At 38.1% G+C, this 18733-nt stretch overlaps 1 protein-coding gene across 4 annotated transcripts in view; it reads right to left on the bottom strand.

Moving 5' to 3' along the window:
* Positions 1–18733, bottom strand: part of TAFA2 (TAFA chemokine like family member 2) — a 410445-nt gene that overhangs the window by 21665 nt on the left and 370047 nt on the right. For all 4 annotated transcript variants that reach the window (XR_015554917.1, XR_015554919.1, XR_015554918.1 and 1 more), the window contains exons 3-4: positions 13670–13822; positions 12427–12551 (exon numbers count right to left, since the gene is read on the bottom strand). Coding sequence is in view for 1 of the 4 variants with exons in the window: in XM_014786691.2 (XP_014642177.1) it covers positions 12427–12551; positions 13670–13822 (278 nt within the window). In the remaining 3 variants the exon portion in view is untranslated. The remainder of the gene's footprint in view (positions 1–12426; positions 12552–13669; positions 13823–18733) is intronic.

The raw sequence follows: 18733 nt of genomic DNA, 5'->3' as shown, positions 1-18733 counted from the left end.
TGGAATCAGACGGATCTGTGTTTGACCTCCACCACTTACTAATTATGTAGCTTTAGAAAAGTTACTTAATCTCTTTGAGCCTCTTTTTCTCATCTGTAGTAAAGAATAATAAAACTGAAAATGCCAGTTATAGTAACTAGTAGAAATATTTTGTTTAGATCATATAGCACAGGACCTGGCAAAAGTTGTCACTCAGCAAAAGAAAGCTATTAATAGTATTATCAACATTATTATATTGCTATCTTGATCTTTTATCCATTTTTGAATATTGTTGAAAATATTAAAGCATCCAAGTGTATTAGTCAGGGTTCTCTAGAGAAATAGAACTAATAGGACTGGGGAGGTCAGCCTTTTGTTCTATTCAGGCCTTCAACTGATTGGATGAAGCCCACCCATATTATGGAGAGCAAGCTTCTTTACTCAAAGTCCCCTGCTTTAAATGTAAATATCATCCAAAAACACCCTCACAGAAATATCAAATATTTGGGCACATGGCCCAGCCAAGGTGACATGTAAGATTAACCATGACAGCAAGTAATACCTTGCCATTGACTTTCTGAATATACAATTCCTATACTAAACTGCCCCATGAATAAACAAGGTCATCTGATGAATGAGCAACAGCTACAATACTTCTTGAACTTCTTTCTAGAGGAGGTTGAAAGAGACACTCTCCCAATGGGAACATTCCCCTTGTAAAACCTATAAAGAGGGAGTTGGCATCTGTGTTTTGAACAGGGATTAGTCTTCATGACTGATTATGGAGCTCCCATTTTGTACTAGATAAAAGGAGAAAATAAGAGAACTTCCCTGGAGAATCAAGTATGCCTGTTCCAAAGCAAAAGATATGTGAAATCATAGAAGGGTGAAGAAACAAAGAAGAAATTGTCCAAAAATCATCAGCAAGACTCAACCACAGTGACATACACCTAATTATACATAACCCAGGGTGGCATCATTAATATTCCATCATCTTCCAAGCAAAATTCACCCAGTAGTACTCTGGAAGAGCTTAGCATCCTATGTAAGCATTCAATCCTGAGATGGAGCTAGTGTACATTTGCAGAGATGAAGTTGAGGGAACCACAGTGCAGAAGAAATGGGAGGACGATATTAGGTTGATAAATTCTAGTGGGACTTTGACAAGTTGAGTAGACTTAACATCATTGTACGGCAACCACGAGTGGCCAATCTGGGTGAAATGGAGAATTAAAAATTACCTGATCCCTCCTGACAACTTCTCTATCTTCCTGTAATTGCAGTAACCTCAGAAAGGCTGAACCCTTAGTGAGAAGTTACTGGTACTACTGAAAATACATCTACACTAGATTTTTTTAATCCACTGATATGAACACTTTTCTTTCATGTTATGATATTGATTTTTACCTCTGGTATTATATAGTGATGTGATACAATTTCACTGAATAGGGTCTCTTTAGACCATTACATAGGTGAAATGTGAATTTGTCAAAAGTTACTGTTAACAACTTTTATCATAAACTTTATTCATAAGGGAATTCCCTTACAGCTGATATAAGAAATCCTCAAAGTTATAATGTGGAAGCAGATAGTTCACATCTATATTATATATGCATGGGTGCTCTCAACAAGTTGATTTAATTTGTGAAATTTAATCTCAAACAATGGTTGACTGTCTGGTCAGCCATTTGCCTTCAGTAATCTCACAAATCAATCACATGCTGTAATTGAAGTTGGAGGTTGAGATTTCTAATCATGATGCCCGTTTAAATTTTTCTGCCTGTCAGCCAAAGTGTCTGTTGAGTATTCAATTTTATTTCTTTCAAGATAGAATAAAAGCATCTCAGTATCTGAATCCTAGAAACAGGCTAAGCAGATCAACTCTCCCCACAATTACTGAAGCATCCCTTTCAAGAATAGGTGTTTTAAAGTTGCAAAGCAGAGATTACATTCAATTATTTGCAAATGTCCTTTGAAAATGAATTTACACTGCCTGATATTACCTAGTCTGCCCCTCTCTCTCTCACTCCTAGTTTTCTTTTAACAGGACTGGGAAGAGAACAGGAGAAGCAAGGTCAAGGGAAAATATGTTTGCCACCAGAAGAGCATAAGCAATTAGAGGTGAAACAGTCAACAGTAGGCAGAACCTCAGCAGAACAGCCCTTCATTGACTTCGGGTTAATCTACCATGAATCACTGGAAGCCAACAGCACAACGCTGAACTACGGGAGCTAAAGGTACATTCAACAGCTAAATAACTCTCATCTGGAATAAGTTCAATATTAAACATTTTAATAAATGGCATTCCCTGGCTTAGTATAAACTATCAAGATTTTTGTATCCTTGTCTTAATTTGGCAATTTGAGTTTTATCTTAGATCACATTTCAGTCGAATGGCTGATTTTGCTGTAAGGAATACATGCTACTTAAAGATTTTTAAAGTGTTCTATCAGCTTAAAGCATTAATAAATATGTGCAATGTTATAAAGTTCCAATATTCTCATTTGCTGATGGTAACCTTAAATTATTTTCGATTTAGAGTTATTACTACGGCCCCACACACAAACCCCTCTCCTCTCTTCTCTCATATTTTATAACTGGTAGAAAATTTTTAAATGATTTAGAAGTCTCTCCTAAAAGTATTTATTCAATGTTGGACTTTTCTGCATGAATAGTTCATCAATAGGGATGTAATCTTGTTGAGACAGCATTTTATTGGATTTTTGTTTTCTTATGTTAGTATAATACCAGATGCAAAGGTGGAGAACAACTCAGTTCAATCTTGACATCACAGAACATAGTATCTTGACTGTGTTTAGTTACTATATACTAAGGAGACAAATTACTGAAAAAATTGTCTTTGAATGGCATGAAAATCTGTTATCCCTGAGTGTAGGCAGGTTATAGGCCATGCAATATTAAACTGCCAATATGCTCCCGTGGCACCTCCACAAACTTCTGTCCTACCACTTCTGTACGCGACAGTGATTTACTGACGTTTTATGCAATTGATTGTGAACTCCTGGACAGCAAAGAGTCATGATTTTTCAAAATTTGAATCCCCAAAGCCTAGCACAATATCAGGCACATAGCCACGTAGCAGACATTCAATTTATCTTTACAGAGTAAACGAACAAATGAATGGACAAGCTTCCCTTGAATGAAATTTGTTAATTCTGCTAAAGAGATTCATATTTATTCTTATTTTTTAAATGTTTCTAACACTGCATTCTACTTTAAATAGATGCATATTGTGCAGTGTTTACAATGTGTTACCAATGACACCATCCAACTAGGAGACAAGTTTTAAGATTATAATAGAATAAATAATATCTAGCTAACGTATCATGAACTTCCAGTATTTCTTGCAAATACTATGTTCAGAAAGAGATTGAGAGGCCGCATAATCTGTCTGTAGGTTCCATATTCTTGTTGTATCAATTTACATCCATGGCTCCCTGGAAGTCCACACATCACATTCCTTAGCAGGTACCTTCTTCTACATTAGCTGCTAAAATGTCTTTGATGCTCTTCTCTTTCAACACATTCCTTCTGAGAGAGCCTTCTTAATTATTTCAACACCATCTAGGGAATAACTGATCTCAGACTTCTATCTTGATCTCTAAGGCTATCTATCAACCTCTCCACTTGATATCTCCGCCTCATCATGTCTTTATCAATCAGTATCAACAAATAGGTCAAATCAGAAATGTATGAGTCTTCCTGGGATTTTCCCTTTCACTCACTTCTTATATTCAATTAATTACCAAGCCCTCTTGATTCTACTTCCTAGCTCTCTACACCCCTGCTATGTCACTTTCCTATCTTAGTTCAGGTCCGTTATCTCATACTTTCCTCAGTTCCCTGCAGTGGACAAATTGTAGCCAAATAGACTTTCTAAAGTGTAAATCAGACCCTTCTCCTCTCCTCCTTAAGGTTCTTCAATGGTTCACCACTGCTTAGAGAATAACGTCCAAATCATTTAGCATGGCATTTAAAAGGCCATCATGATATAAACTCAGCCTGCCATGATTCCCCATCCAAGGATACCCCATCACCCCCTTCCCCTCACACACATGTAGTTACCCTATGAACTGATTTCAATTCCACGTGCAAGCCATGATCTTCTATACCTCCATGCTTTTGCATAAGCTGTTTTTTTGTTTCTTGTGGTAAATTGAACTAATAGACTCTGAACTTCTGCTCATCCTTTAAGTCACAAATTGATGACTTCCAGAAATAAGGAACTTACTTTCCCAAGGCAGCCCATTCAACATCATCTAGAGCTGACACTGAGAGAGTTATTCCTTGGCCTTAATTGTACTCCTTGTAGTCACAGAACATGTCTAATTTTTTCTCTCACATAATATATGTTCAAATACTTTAAAACATGTGACTCCTAGTGTTTCTATTCTCTGAGGTAAATACCCACCAAGTCTTTTACATGCGTCTCTTTTTGCCAGCCCACTCAAAGTTGGTGAAGACCACTTTATTGGGTACCCTAGACAAAGTCTGATCATTATAGAGTAAACTGAACTCTGTCCTTTGTATTGGGCACACCTCACAACCAGCTCTCCATTCTTCAGAGGTGGATTGCCCGGCAGGGAGCTCGGATTCACTCTCATCCTGAAGAGAGGGGGGAATTAGGTCACAGCTATGTTTTCCTCTACATGCTCAGCACCAATCATAGAGCCTTTGGAACGCTGAGCTTGTGGGAAAAATTACTTTTTATTTCTCAGCTGTACCTTCACCCTACTCTCCAAAGAAAGAAAATAAAATTGGATTTGAAATCAATGATTAAGGGATTTAAATTCCACAGAAAATGTGTGAGGAGTAGAGGCAGGAAAGAGCCATGGGAGAATGAATGTATACAGGGGCAATTCCCTGTATGTTCTAACAGTGGCTGTCACCCACCACAGAAAAAGGAAGAGGCCTGGAGCCCCACTAAATAGGGTTCCTTGAACTTCCCTTCCTAGTCTTCAAGTCTAATAAGGTCTATTCTTCTTTTAATAAGGTAGTCTAGACAACCAAAAAAAGATGGAAGTGTTGCCTCTCCCAGGAATACTTACTTCTGAACAAACATCAAGCTCCTCAACATTAAAAATAAATCCCTGACAGAATTTTAGCCCTTGGACCTCAGGTAAGAGGGATGTTGCCCTCACCTCTTAACTCACAGGATGTAGGCAGCAGCCTAAAGATGTACTTCACAGTTGCATCACTTCTGTGATGCCCAGACTAGAGTCCATTACAATGTACAAACACAATTAATAATAATGTTGTAAGCACAATATTCACAGTAACACCTATAAATAAACACGTGGCTCCAATACTATAGGCACATTTAAATCTTACAGGAACGTCAAAGCGCTCAGATGTTGCCTATTTTTCATTTTAATTATAAAAATACAGGCCAAGTTTTGGAAATATAGCCCGATAATATAGTTTTTAAAAGTCTTTGCATGAATTTCCAAGAACTCTAAACAAATTTCAAGGCAGACACTCTTGGCCCTATTAAATTATTGTTAATTAAGTAAGCAGCTCTTAAATTTAAAACATCAGGTTGAAAATATTACTTCTAATGCTACTTCCTAGACACCTAGCTTGGTGTCGTACCTACCTTTGGACTCAATATCTAATTGAGGGAAAAAAATACCTTCAATATACTAATCTATTTCTGTCTGTATCTCTTTATAAAATACTTATCATTAAGGTATTTATATAGTTTGTTAATTGTTTTTTTCCCAAATGTCCATATCACTTGAGATTTTAAATCTTTTCTAACATGAATTTCACTCAATATCTGCATTTCTTGTTACAATAGTAAAAAATATTCACCTATTCTTCATAAATATCAAATTCAAAGTGTCCTACCATATTTAATTTTCCATTAAGTGCAATGACCTAGAGATAGTGGATATTAATGTAAAACATAAAACATGCTCTTCCCACAGTTCTCTCCATCTCACCTAATGGCAACTTACTCGTCCCTCAGGACAAAAATTTAAGTCAGTCGTGACACGCCTCATATAACCTTTCTAACCCTAAATTCCACCACTTGCTTTGCTCACTGCACTCCAGCCACACCAGCATCATTGCTATCCCTCAAATATGATATTCTCAGGGCAGCTCCCATCCCAGGTACTTTGTACTCTTCTTCCCTTTACCTGGAAAGCTTGTCCTACAGATAGCCATGTGGCTCATCCACTCCTCTCCTTCAAGACCTCAGTCGAATATGCAAACTCCCTTTCTAGGCACTCTTCATTTCTCTTCCCTGCGTTCCTGTCTTCCACGGCACCTATCACCATCTAACACCCTATATGCTTTACTTATTTCATCTTTTGTCTCTTCTTGTGTGGTAAGTAGAATTCTAAAGATGCACCCCCAAGATTTCTGTCCCCTGATTATTCAAACACACACTCATCTAAGTACTGCTGTGAAAGGACTTGCTAATGTCATTAAAGTTGCTAATCAGGTGACCTTAAAATAGGGAGTTCTCCCTGGATTATCTGGGTGGAAGCAACGTAATCACCTGAGCCCTTAAAAGCAGAGGAGAGATGGAGGGCAGGGGAGGTCATGGAGATTCAAAGTGTGAGAAACTCCACGTGCCATGCTGGTTTGAAGACGAAGGAGGCACTGTGATTCTGAGGGAGGTGAGAGAGTCTCCCAGATGACAGCCACTTGGGGAACAGAAACCTCATTCCTACATTCACAAGGAAATGAATTCTGCCAATGACCAGAATGAACTTGGAAGCAGATTCTCCCCCAGAGCCTCCAGAAAGAAACACAGCTCTGTTGAGAAAGGTGAAACACATCCCTTGATTTCAGGCATGTAAAACCCAGAGCAGAGAAACAGCCAACTGTGCCTGGATGTCTGACCTACAGATCATTAATGGACGTTGTATTATGTCACTAAATTTGTGATAAGTCACAAAACTGGCTAAGGCAGCAATAGAAAACTAATATACCCTACCAGAATATAGGCCTTATGAGGGCAGGAATTCCCATCTGATCTTTTTCCATACTGTGTTCCAGAACCTAGAATAGCACCTGACAATAATAGACATTCAAATGCTTGTTGAATGAATGAATATATACAGTATACACATTCTTTGCCATGAAATCTATATTTTATAATATCTTATGAAATGTTTGCCCTAAAACATTGAAAAAATATATAAAATTAAAATGTAACAGGTGAATTGATTTGAAAACTGTCTGTTTAGTAGTTTGTATCTCTTTGTAAGTTAGAAGTGGCTATCACTTCCATGGAGCAGACACAGGAAGCAGTCAAATACCACTTCCTAAAGCACTGGTTTTCAAACTGCATATAGTAACATATTGGCCAGTCATAAAATCAGTTTATGAGGTTCAGATCGGAAGGAAGAAATAAAATAAAAAAATCAGGACTTTAATTTTAGTGTGGGGTGTACGAGTGTATGTGTGTGTTGTGTGCATACTGGATCACAATGTAAGATGTATTTCTTACTGTAGGTACCATCAAAATAATTTGAACATCACAGCCTGAAAGACCATCACGCTCTGTGCTATGGACCAGGGTGCAATTTAGGGCCTGACCTGAGGTGAAATGAAGACAAATGAATGGAGCATGTGTCTGCTAAGAATGGCTGGTCAAGAAAGAACTACACTATCCTAAGTCTGTGATTAAATTTGCAAGGCTAGAGAGAGCACCAAGACTGAAGAATTCACACAAATTGCACCACCTTAAGGGGAGGAAATGAACCTTTTTCCTCTTGCTGTGTTCTTCCTTTGCCTTGGGCCTGAAACAGCATCCCTAGACGCTGTTCAACAGAGCACAGTCGCCGAGTCTTGGTATAAAATCCGCATCTGGAAGGGGATGACTTGAGGCTTTAATCAACAAAGCATCATAAGATGCTATTTTTTTTCTCCCTTACAGGGAAAGGATTAAAGACCTAACGCTTATCTATCTTCTGAGATTAGCCAGTTATTAATGTCATATAAATTTTGCTGGAAAGGAAGCTAGAAATGTCCTTGGCATATGGAACCAAAGAATAAATATTGGTTAGAGGAACTTGAAATTGAATCTAGCTCACCATCCTCATTTATTTGCAGATGAGGAAGCTAAATTAAAGGCTTATGCTATCTCCATTATTATAACAATGTTATTCTTGACTTACATATACCAGTGATGCCAATGTCTATCATCAGTGGGCTGCATGTGGATAAAGAAAAGAATAATGCCGTACACTATTCATTCCCCCACTCAAGGGCACACTCCTGGTTGGCAGGGATCATGCCATACATCTTTGTACCCTTGTTAGTGCCTACTATGGTTGGGAAAATTAAATAAGATAATACCTGCAGGGCACTTAGTGGAGCGCCCAGTACACTCTAAGAGCTAAGTAAATGCTTTCATATTTGCCTTTGTTGCTTTGATTGTAATATGAGCATTATTATTATAGAATGTTTATGCACAGGAAATTCTTAATATCTGTTGATTTTCATTGCATATACAATAAAATAAAATATTTTATGCCTACCCTTCAAATCCATTTATATGTAAAGAGACATTAAAAAATTACAGAATTCTTACCTGCTTAAGGCACTTTAAGTAAATAAGTAAAGACGAAAGAATTCCAATTAGTTAAAAATTATCCAGAAAATTTCTTAAGCATATGAAAAGTAAATAGACCATGATTCATAAAGATAATGTTTCTAATAAAAACGTAAAATCTTGTTTAATATGAAGTTAAGTTCATTTTTCCTTAGATAAGACTCTGACATGAGAGCTGCAGTGACCATTGGAATTTGGAGCCCACACCAACGGCCAACGGCTGCAAATCCTAAAAGCAGAATGTGACTTCCTTTAGGCGATGTTCCTCAGAGAGAGAAGATCAAAACATTAAAAGAAATGAAATCACAGTCTGTTTTTTCTGAGGAGTCCAACAATGTTATCAAAGATTTTTTTCTCACATCTTACAAGCTGTGCAGCACCTTTCCCCTTGCCACTTTTGCGTTAGATAATTAGCATATAATTATGTGTTCTTTCACACTGGAAAGACCATTATTTTATTAATGACTCTGAAAAGTTCTTTCCTATTTATCTTTGAAAGTGAGTTTGAAATCAAAAGGCTTTCATGACTTTTCCTGTCTTTCTTTTTAACTTAGGAGTTCTCAAAAATAATACAATAGATGGTTATGGATGTCACAGACAGTCATAAGTTTCCACATTTAAAGTAAGAAATAGGGTTCCAGAAACAAATGTTGCATCCGCCTTTCTCTCCAGATTAAATGATTGGGGTTTTGAAGAACACACACGTAAAATATTGATGTTCCAACAAGGGCTCTCTGTGCTTTGCCTTTTCCCCTTGGTGGGACAAATAGGGAATGGGTCAGAACAATAAGCTTCCTGAAGCCAGTACAAAGACAGAGAGGATATAATTCACATTTATAGGAGGAAGTACGGTGTAAGTTCCAAAGTAGTCTTCAATGAGGAATTCACGCAGTCTCTGCTTTGTAGCCAATTCTGGAAGGTACTACACATCTCTGATGAGGCCAAGCAAGCCTCATTGCTGTTTTTGGCCGACTGCTTTTGTCCTAACGTTAGGCTTACCAGAGCACTCCAGATTGGATATGGGCAATTATAAAGGAGGATGTACATTATTGCAAATTTTAATCATTTCTTGGACCATTTTGCTTGCACTGATAATCCCACAAGACCAACATATCTTGTGTAAGAAACACAAATGACTTTTGGCTGAGAGCAGCTCTTCAGTTACTTTGTAACCTATTCCTGTTTAACTTCTAGATTTTCCAATTTGTGGCTAGGACCTGCCAAATCAGGGCTTCAATGGCTGCTTGGGTCACCACAACCATGGCTACCTTACTTAAGACTGGCCAGTGAAAAATAATGCCAATGATTAAGATAATGATTAGGTTTCTTCTCAATAATATTGCTGCTATTTATGTATGGCAGAAACCACCTCTGTCCAACACTTCCACTGTGGGCAAAGCAATATTGTGGCTGAGCTGTTTCAGGAATTTTTCTTATTTCCTATACTTTTGCACTATTTCCATGGAGATGGCAGAAAAATAATGACCTGAAGACCTTGGAAACCTTGCTTCTTTAGGGCCTCAGAGAAATTTACCTAGATTGTTTTGTGAGCCAAACTAATATTCATAATCGCACATCTTTTTGCCTAGCCATTTGGAATGTCATGATGCTCCTTTAGTTGAAAATGTCTAAGTCCCTTCATTTTCACCAGGAATCTTTTTTCTTGTGAAGGAAAAAAAAATTACTTTGATTGTACTCAAGAAGCTCCTTCTTTTAAGCCCTCTTGTCTTCTCTTACATACGATGATGATTTTTCCTTTTTAAATGAGAATTATAGAATCTCATAGTTGGAAGGAATCTTAAAAGTAATTTAATCCAAACACCTACTGTTGCAAAAATCCTCTCCACAATCTTGTCTATGAGGTCCTCCATTAAGAGCTGTTCTCCAGGGCAAAAGAGATGAGAGAAAAATAAGAAGTGCAATCCACTACATGTGGAGAGCACCTTATAACTAAAACTAGAGGATCTAGATGTGATCTTCCCTACTCACGAGCTCTCAGTCTCTCCTCCTTCTTGTTTCATTACATTACGAAGAACTTGTGAAACAGAGACTCAATCTTAAGTTTGGACCACTGAGAATACAGCACAACAAGAAGCAACGCTTCTAAAACAATTTACTACGAGAATTTAGATCACATGGTCTTGACCTTTTCATTTCAATAAGCCAAAAGGTTAAAGATATTTTTAAAGGTCTACCTCATATGAACAGAACTATAGAAAACTTTCATCCATTACTTAAGAGTAAGTTAAATTTTCTGGTACAAACTAGAGGTTAAAGATTAGGTTCTGGAATAAGATTGTGGTTTGAACCCTGCCTTCCCTATTAATCAGCTATATGACCTTGGGAAGTCACTTAACATTTTGAAGTTTTCTTTTACTCATCTGTAAAAAGGAGATAATATTATCTTCTTCACTGGGCTATTAAGAGGATTAAATGAGCTAATTCACATGAAGCACTTTCTTCAGTATATGGCATATGTTTTAAGTATCCAATAAATGTTAGCTTCCTTATGTCCACTGAAGTAACAAAAATATAGAATCTAGTTGTAGAGAGCTCACTATTTTTTTAAAAAACTGTTTTAGAATCTCAAATCTGCAGTGAATTTCCGTGAGTGCTATTTTGGACTAAGAATTAATAGTGTTAGGAAAAAAATATTTCATGCTATAAGTAGCTTACGAGGAAATTTTATATTACCAAAATGCTTTTAACAAATCAATATGGATTATATCATGTGCTAACTAACTGAATAATACAATTATTCTAATTAACTGATCAGGCACTCTGGATTTTGGAAAGATGTACCAGCATTTAGCCAACAAGTTAAAGTCAGGAATAATTTCACAAAATATAAAGTTATTATTTATACTATTGTAAACCTGGTTACTTCTATGTATGTCTGAACAGTTATTACTCAGTAGACTAAATTATATATCTGATGGCATTATAAAATAGTACTCTTGATTGTGTCCAAATGAGGTTTAAAAAAAACCTGCTATGGTCAAACAATATCATAAATTAACTAGTTTCTAGTTCGTTACCTTTTTATAAAACATCCCCATATGCCATTATTCTGTTCTAGTCCCCAATTATCCAATTCTAATCAATAATCTGCTTTCCCTTCAGAGAAAAAGCAAAACAAGACTAAAACAAGCTTTCATTTGATGATTCTACCAAGAAAAGAATTTAAATTCTGCCAGTCCAGAATATCCATCGAACTAGTCAGGAAATCAAAGAATAAAGCTAACTGTTTTTCACTTCTCTCCCATTCCCTAGAGGTCAGTCACTGCAAGATGAAATGCATTGTCTGAAAAGTATTCTTGTCATATTGACCCTGAGATTCGGAAACTCCTCTCACTAACCCATTACAATGATTACAAACTTACCCATTAAAAACTATTTATTGATCCAGAAATCAGGGAGATCAAAATAATTACTTTCATAAAAATGAAAGAATCTTTTAGTTGGAAAATTTAATTGTCATATATAAAATAAAATCTTTTTTTTGAGAATTTATTCAGATGACTGTCCATCAGAAGAATAAGGGATTAAGGTCACCTTCCCAGCATTTGACATGCATCCTGGGGGGGTTTCACATTTGTGTTAGTATCTCATGACGGAACAGTGCTTATTTATTAGATAATGTGACAGTTGATGGCAATCTGCAGAAGATGTTATTCTGAGTGAAATAAAAATGTGCTATGAAAAAATGAGCTGGGGAGAAAATGGGAAAAAAACGTACTATAGAAAACTATACTCTCTCATTGTACAACCACCACTTAGAGATGTCACTGCACAAGCCCCACACTCTATTAATTCAGAGACACTTTGCTTTCCCAAGATGGTTTTCCACTTACCCTGGTTGTTTTCACTTTATTCCCAGAGGAACAGCTCCATCCTTTCCGATCCGGAAGAACTTTACACTCCTCTCCCTCAAGACACGGCTGCATATGGCACCACCATTTCTGTTCCACTATTGAAGCTACAGGAGATAGAAAAATTGATTCAATGTTTTCCATTTGGGCTTGTTAATTCTCTGGGGGCACATTTAAAGAGGAACGAAAGCCACCAATTCTTCCCCCCAGGGGTAGACTGGGTTTTGAGGCAAGCTTCTTTTTTTGTCCACAGGAGCTAAATCTCTCTAGATTTTCTGACTAAAGGGATTTTTCTTTTATTTTAAATTTTATTTTATTGTAGTAAGAACACTTAACATGAGATCTGCTTTCCTAACGAATTTTTAAATGCATAATATAGTATTATTAACAATAGACACGTCGTTTAAAGATTTCTAATGTGAACATATAGGCTTTATTAAAACTAATATATTGGAAAGAAACTATGAGGATGTGTGCATGCACTGATTTACATAAACATATAAGAAAATGAGCCCATGACCAGTTTAGATTCAACATTTTAGAATAAATGTTATATTTCCCATTAGTAGGCTGAAAATCAGGAGGGCATTAGAATTAAAACAATTTTCTTTTACTCTCTGTGGTAACCATTAACCCCAGGCATGTGCCATGCTAATATGAGCACTTAACAAATAATTATTTATGGTAACATTACTTAAATAGACCCATACAAAGATTAATATCCTATTGTAATTAGGTGCAGCCTCAAATAAAGAAATTATTTATTTTGATGCATCTTCAAAAAAATCACTATTTCATGTAAATTCTATCCGCAGCTAAACATTTACTCATATATATGTTTATTTTTTTATTCTTAGCAACCATCCATAGGATTAGAAACCCATACTATTTAATCATCTATTTTTATCTTTCCTTCCTCAGTTAATTTACACACACACACCCCCTTCCTTGGGTGGCAAATCAATATTTCACGGTATCAAAGTAAGAAGCACATGGACTTGTTGGAACCTCATTATAATGCCTTTTGTAACAAAACTGCATAAGATCTTAGACCTCCCTCCGAAGGATTTTAGATTTCAAAATGCCCCCCAAATAACCTCATATCAACCACATGATTTACAGCGTGCTCCCCGAGGATTGACCTCAGTCAGCAGCATTAGAGTGGGGTTCCAATGCTACGCAGTCCCAGCTACACTATCGCAATGAGTAATGGAAGAAGTCGCACCATCCACGCAAGATGGAGCAGCTCTCGTGGTGCCAGCCACCTGCCCGGGGAAGCAGGAGCACTTGACTGTTTGTGACCGTTCTTCTATCTTGTTCTTATTACAGCATCTGTGGAGGGCCACCACCTCGCAAGTGCCCGTTTTAACATGGTGAGCTGCACAAACAAAAACAAAAGATGAGACAACATTGAGAAAGCTTTGGACACTTCCCCCCTCTTTTTAATTAGAAGTACATTAAATATAGCTCTATAAGGGATCCACCATGCATGAAACTAGAAATATAATGATGCTGACTCCATAATGCAGATTTGATTTCTTTTCTAAATGTGGTACGACCATTTCTGTCAGCAAACGCTTGGTGAAGCAGCAACAATTAGTGACTAGATTAGAATGAGCTATTAGAACCGTCTGAAATATAGAGGCAATATGTGGTGCCATCAAAAACATATTTACTTGCATATGACTTTCTTTTACACCCTTTTGTTCAACATGTTCATCAAAGTAAGGTAAACCTCTGGACAAGGTGCCCTGCAAAGGGGCTGAGACCAGCCCCATTCTCAAAGTGCATGGGGTCGAGAAAGGTTATGTTCCTTTGGGGGTGAGCGGAAGGTCAGGCAGGGGACCTCTTTTTAGGAAGTGAGGATGCAGAGGGAGAAACCCACCCCCTTAGTAATTCTTCTCCACCATTTCCCTAGAAATGAACTAATTGGATGATTCTTGAAATTGCTGCCATTTCCCCGAAAGTCCCAGCCAATCTCAGGACCCAAAAACCATTCCTTCCAATTTTGCCTCAGGGAACAACCGCCACTAAACGGCACCAACTGCAGCCAGAACTTGGATGGATTTGTATCCAGTCTAGAACCCCAGTCCAATAAGCTGTGAGCCTCTCCCACCCATTTCGCTAATCCCCAGTAAGTGAACCTCGAGGGTGAACTTTTTGGGTGATTGAAATTTTGGGACCTCACTTATCACATCATGATAGAGTTCTAGTTTGTCTTCATCGTTATTTTTTTTTTTCAGCATTTCTTCTTCAAAGTATTAACCCTACTGTGAAATGATAAAGCAAAAGTTTCATCTGCTAAAAATAAAAACAGCCTAAAGTCTAACATTTGTTTAAATACTATGCTTTCAGAAATTTTTAAAAAGTGATTGATACAAAAACAGAAATTTAAACAGAAAAAGTAGATCTGAAGTAGTTACTGTTATAAACACGTTGAGACCCACTGTAAATGAGATCAGCACATCATGTCTTTATGTTAATCTTCCCCTTGGAGATGAGGAACCACTGTAGTAACACTCAGGTTATATCTTGTCTAGATTTTTCTTGTAAGAGAGAGCAAATCACACATATTGTCCACCTCATCCCTCCTTGTAAGACCAAGAAACTCAGGTGTGACATACAGCTTTGATATGTAATCCTCAAAAGAACTTTCAAGTAGCAAATACCACTTCCAAGGTCACAAAGATTTTTCTGCCACTATAGATACAAATGGGGATTTCTCTGTGTTTGATTCAAACACAAAACTAAAAACTTGAGATCCAGACTTCTATTCCTATCCTCTCACCCTCTGGAAAATATTTTCTTAGCTAAGGATGATTCAATTTGGTTTGAATTTATGGAATGCTTTGTTATATCATTCAAGTCAATATACTGCTTTCTACACTGCACTTAGTCACATTTTGAGTCAATCCAACACATCAGGCATGGTTCTGCGTCCTGGGGATGCAACAATGAATAAGAGGGACATAGACCCAGCCCTCAAAGGGCTCATATTTCTGTGGGGACAACAAATAATAAATATCTAAGTTAATGATTAAATAAGACAATATTAGATTTTTAAGGTCCTTGAAGGAAATGCAGTAGAGTAATGTGATGGAGAGTAATTAAGCAGGGAGAGAATGTATATTTTAGCAAGAGTCTTAGAGAAGACCTCTCTGAGGAGGTAATCTGAATGATGATGTGAGTGATGAGAAGGAAGCATCCACTATGAAGATCTAAGAAAGGAAGAACATTCCAAAGAGAAGGAGCAGCAAATGACAAGGTACTGGAATGGGGAAAAGTGTGATGTGTTCTCAGGACAGCAAGATGACCAGTGTGGCTAGAGTGTGGTTGAACAATTGAAAGTCCAGGGAAACGTGTCAGAAATGTAGGAAGGTCATGTAGGGGCTGGTACACCACAGTAAGGAGATTGGATTTTATTCTCATTGCAAAGGAAAGCCTTTGGGTGGAAACGGTATCATCTCATTCATGCTTTAGAAGTTAACTCAAGCTGCTCTTTAGAGAATGGAGCGAAGAAAACAAGAGTGGAGTCAGGGAGACCAGTTATGAAGAGGTTCAAGAGTCTAGGTTATGAAGGATGAAACTAGACTAGACTAACAGCAGCAGAGTTGAGAAGTAGCAGGTCGGAGGGGGATGTTTCAGTGTACAGTTGATTTGACTTGTTAGTGTATTGAATGTGAGCTACAGGGGAAGAAGGAATTAAGGATTACTCTCGAGCTTGTCCTCAGAAATTAGAAGCTGGGGGCTCTGGTAGACGGAAAAGGCCTAGGGAAAGGAGAGTTCGGCAAAACACAGGTTTGGTTAGAATGTCCGTAGTTCTGTTTTGTCCGTGTTAAGTTTGAGATCTTTATAAGACACCTGAGTAGAGATGTCAATCAGGCAGCAACATTTGTGAAGTAGAGCTTAGGGAAGAAATCTGGGCTACAGACACACACAGCTGAGAGGTGATATTTCAAGCCAGAGACTGAACCAAATTACCACAGAAAGGTTGCCAGCAGAGAAGAGAAAAAGAGAAAGAACAGTTCAAAACCTAGATCTGGAATGGGGGAAACAGCAAAGAAGACTGATGAGGAGCAACACACGAAGTAAGAGAAAAAGCACACGAGACGAAGGCACGGAAAATGAAAAAAGAAGATGTTTCACGAAGGAGGGATTGATCGGCTTTGTCAAAGGCTGCTGAAAGGTTCAATAAATGAGGAGAAATAATTGTGTCAGAAATAGGACGAGAATAATTAAAAGAATAATATGATGTAATGGCTAAGAGCATAGACTCCAAAACTAGTCTATTGGTGTCGTGGAGTTGACTCCAACTCCTAGTGACCCTACGGACAGCAGAGCGGAACCCCGCCCGGTCTTTTTGTGCCATCCTCTCCCCTTCCAGCATTCTATCAGACAATGCCCCACTGCTATTCATAGGGTTTTCATGGCCAATTTTTCCAGAAGTGGGTTGCCAGGTCCTTTTTCGTAGTCTGTCTGAGTCTGGAAGCTCCGCTGAAACCTGTCCACCGTGGTACCACCTGCTGGTATTTGAAATTCCGGTGACATAGTTTCAGCATCACAGCAACATGCAGCTGCCACAGTATGACAACCAACAGACAGGTGGTGTGATTCCCTGACCAGGAAAGGAACCCAGGCCACAGCAGTGAAAGAATAGATTCTTGGGTTTGCTAAAACCAGAGTAGCTGGATTTAAATCTAAGCTCCTCCTAACAGCTGTGTGACCTTGTGCAAGTTACCTAACATCTCTGAGTAGCAGTTTTTCAAGTCTAGAGGAGAGATATTAATAGCATCATCTTCATAGGGTTGGTTTGAGGATTAAATGAGTTAATACGTATAAAGTATTTAGAACACTGCCTACCCCATAGCAGGCACCCTGTAAGTGTTAGCTATTATTATTGTCAGCATTTAATCTTGGTAAAAACCATTTTAGTGGCATGATGAAAATAAAAGCACAACTGAAGTAAGTTTAGTAGAGAATGGGATGTAAAACTGTGCAATTATAAAACTTTCATGGAGTTTTGCAGTGAAGGGAAGAAGGAAATGAAGCAATAGCTAGAATGAAGCATGGGGTCAAGGGAAGATTTTTAAATGGGTGCCATAAAAGCATGCTTGCTTGCCGAAACGATCTGGTAGAGAGAGAAATTGTCAATATAGGAGAGAAAATGGGTAATTAAGAAAGAATGTTCTTGAGAAGGAAAAAGGAATTGAGCTTCAGGGCACCTGGGGGTTGGCATTAGATTGATGTGCGGACACTTAATCCATTTTAACGAGTGAGGTGGGACATGTAGATACAGAGGCAGGTAGGTCTGAGTGGATTAGGTGGTGAAAAGATGAGGCAGTATCTTATCTGATTTCGTCTAATTTTTCTATGGAATATGAGTGATGTTTGAGAAGAAAAAAGAGTATATGAAGTAGATGTCTCAGAAAGAGGAAAAGTAAATTTACTGGGAAGGAGTAGTGGGATCGTCTGGCAGGGAGTTGGCTGGTGCCCGCTGTAAACTGCAGAGGACACAGTGGGATGGAAGAAGGGGAGGGATTACAGAGCAGAATGGGGATAAACACCTCCATGATGAGAGATCATTCGGGATGCCTAGATTTCTGACAGTGATTTAGGGAAACAGAGACGTTGAGTTATGATGAGATTGGTCCTGCTAGTCTTTGAATGGAAGCCAGGTTAGAGACAAGAGATTATTAGGGCATCTTCAGATGGTGACACAGTGAGGCAGAGCACTGAGCTGAGACAGCTTTGGGGAGAGCCTGATGGTGGCCCTGTTCTCTTTCACAGTACTAGGCAGCGAGGAGCACACAGTGAGGTCCCACCAACCTCTCCCCTGAGAAAAGAGGCATCATTGCAGCACCAAGACCATTTCACCATCTCTATTATAAGGAGATTTCCTCATACACTGGAAAAGAATGGACAGGCGATGATGCTGCGTCCGTTTCCCCTTCCCAATGCCAATATCAAAATTCGCTCCTTTGCCTGACAAGAAAAATAAGAGGACAAAGTAATTGCGGTCATCAGTAGTGCTGTTCACCAAATATTTCCAGTTCTCTCCCTTCTGGACACATGGTAGTACTGTACTTCTCCACCCCATTCAATTTAGATGTGATGATGTGACTTGCTTTGGCCCATGAAATGAAAGCTAAAGTAATGAGTCACTTATGAGATAAAGCAAAGGATGTCAGTCTGATGGGCACTTTAAGAGCTACTGTGTAATTCACCACATTTTTCTCCACCAGCTAGAGCAACCAGTTATGTTCTTGTTAGTGGAGACTACGTCAACCTG

Source organism: Ceratotherium simum, chromosome 17 (genome assembly GCF_057802395.1).
Source record: "Ceratotherium simum simum isolate JZ-2026a chromosome 17, ASM5780239v1, whole genome shotgun sequence".
NCBI classification, from domain to species: domain Eukaryota; kingdom Metazoa; phylum Chordata; class Mammalia; order Perissodactyla; family Rhinocerotidae; genus Ceratotherium; species Ceratotherium simum.
Note: the sequence above shows the minus strand (reverse complement) of the source record. Positions and strands in the feature narration are given on the sequence as shown.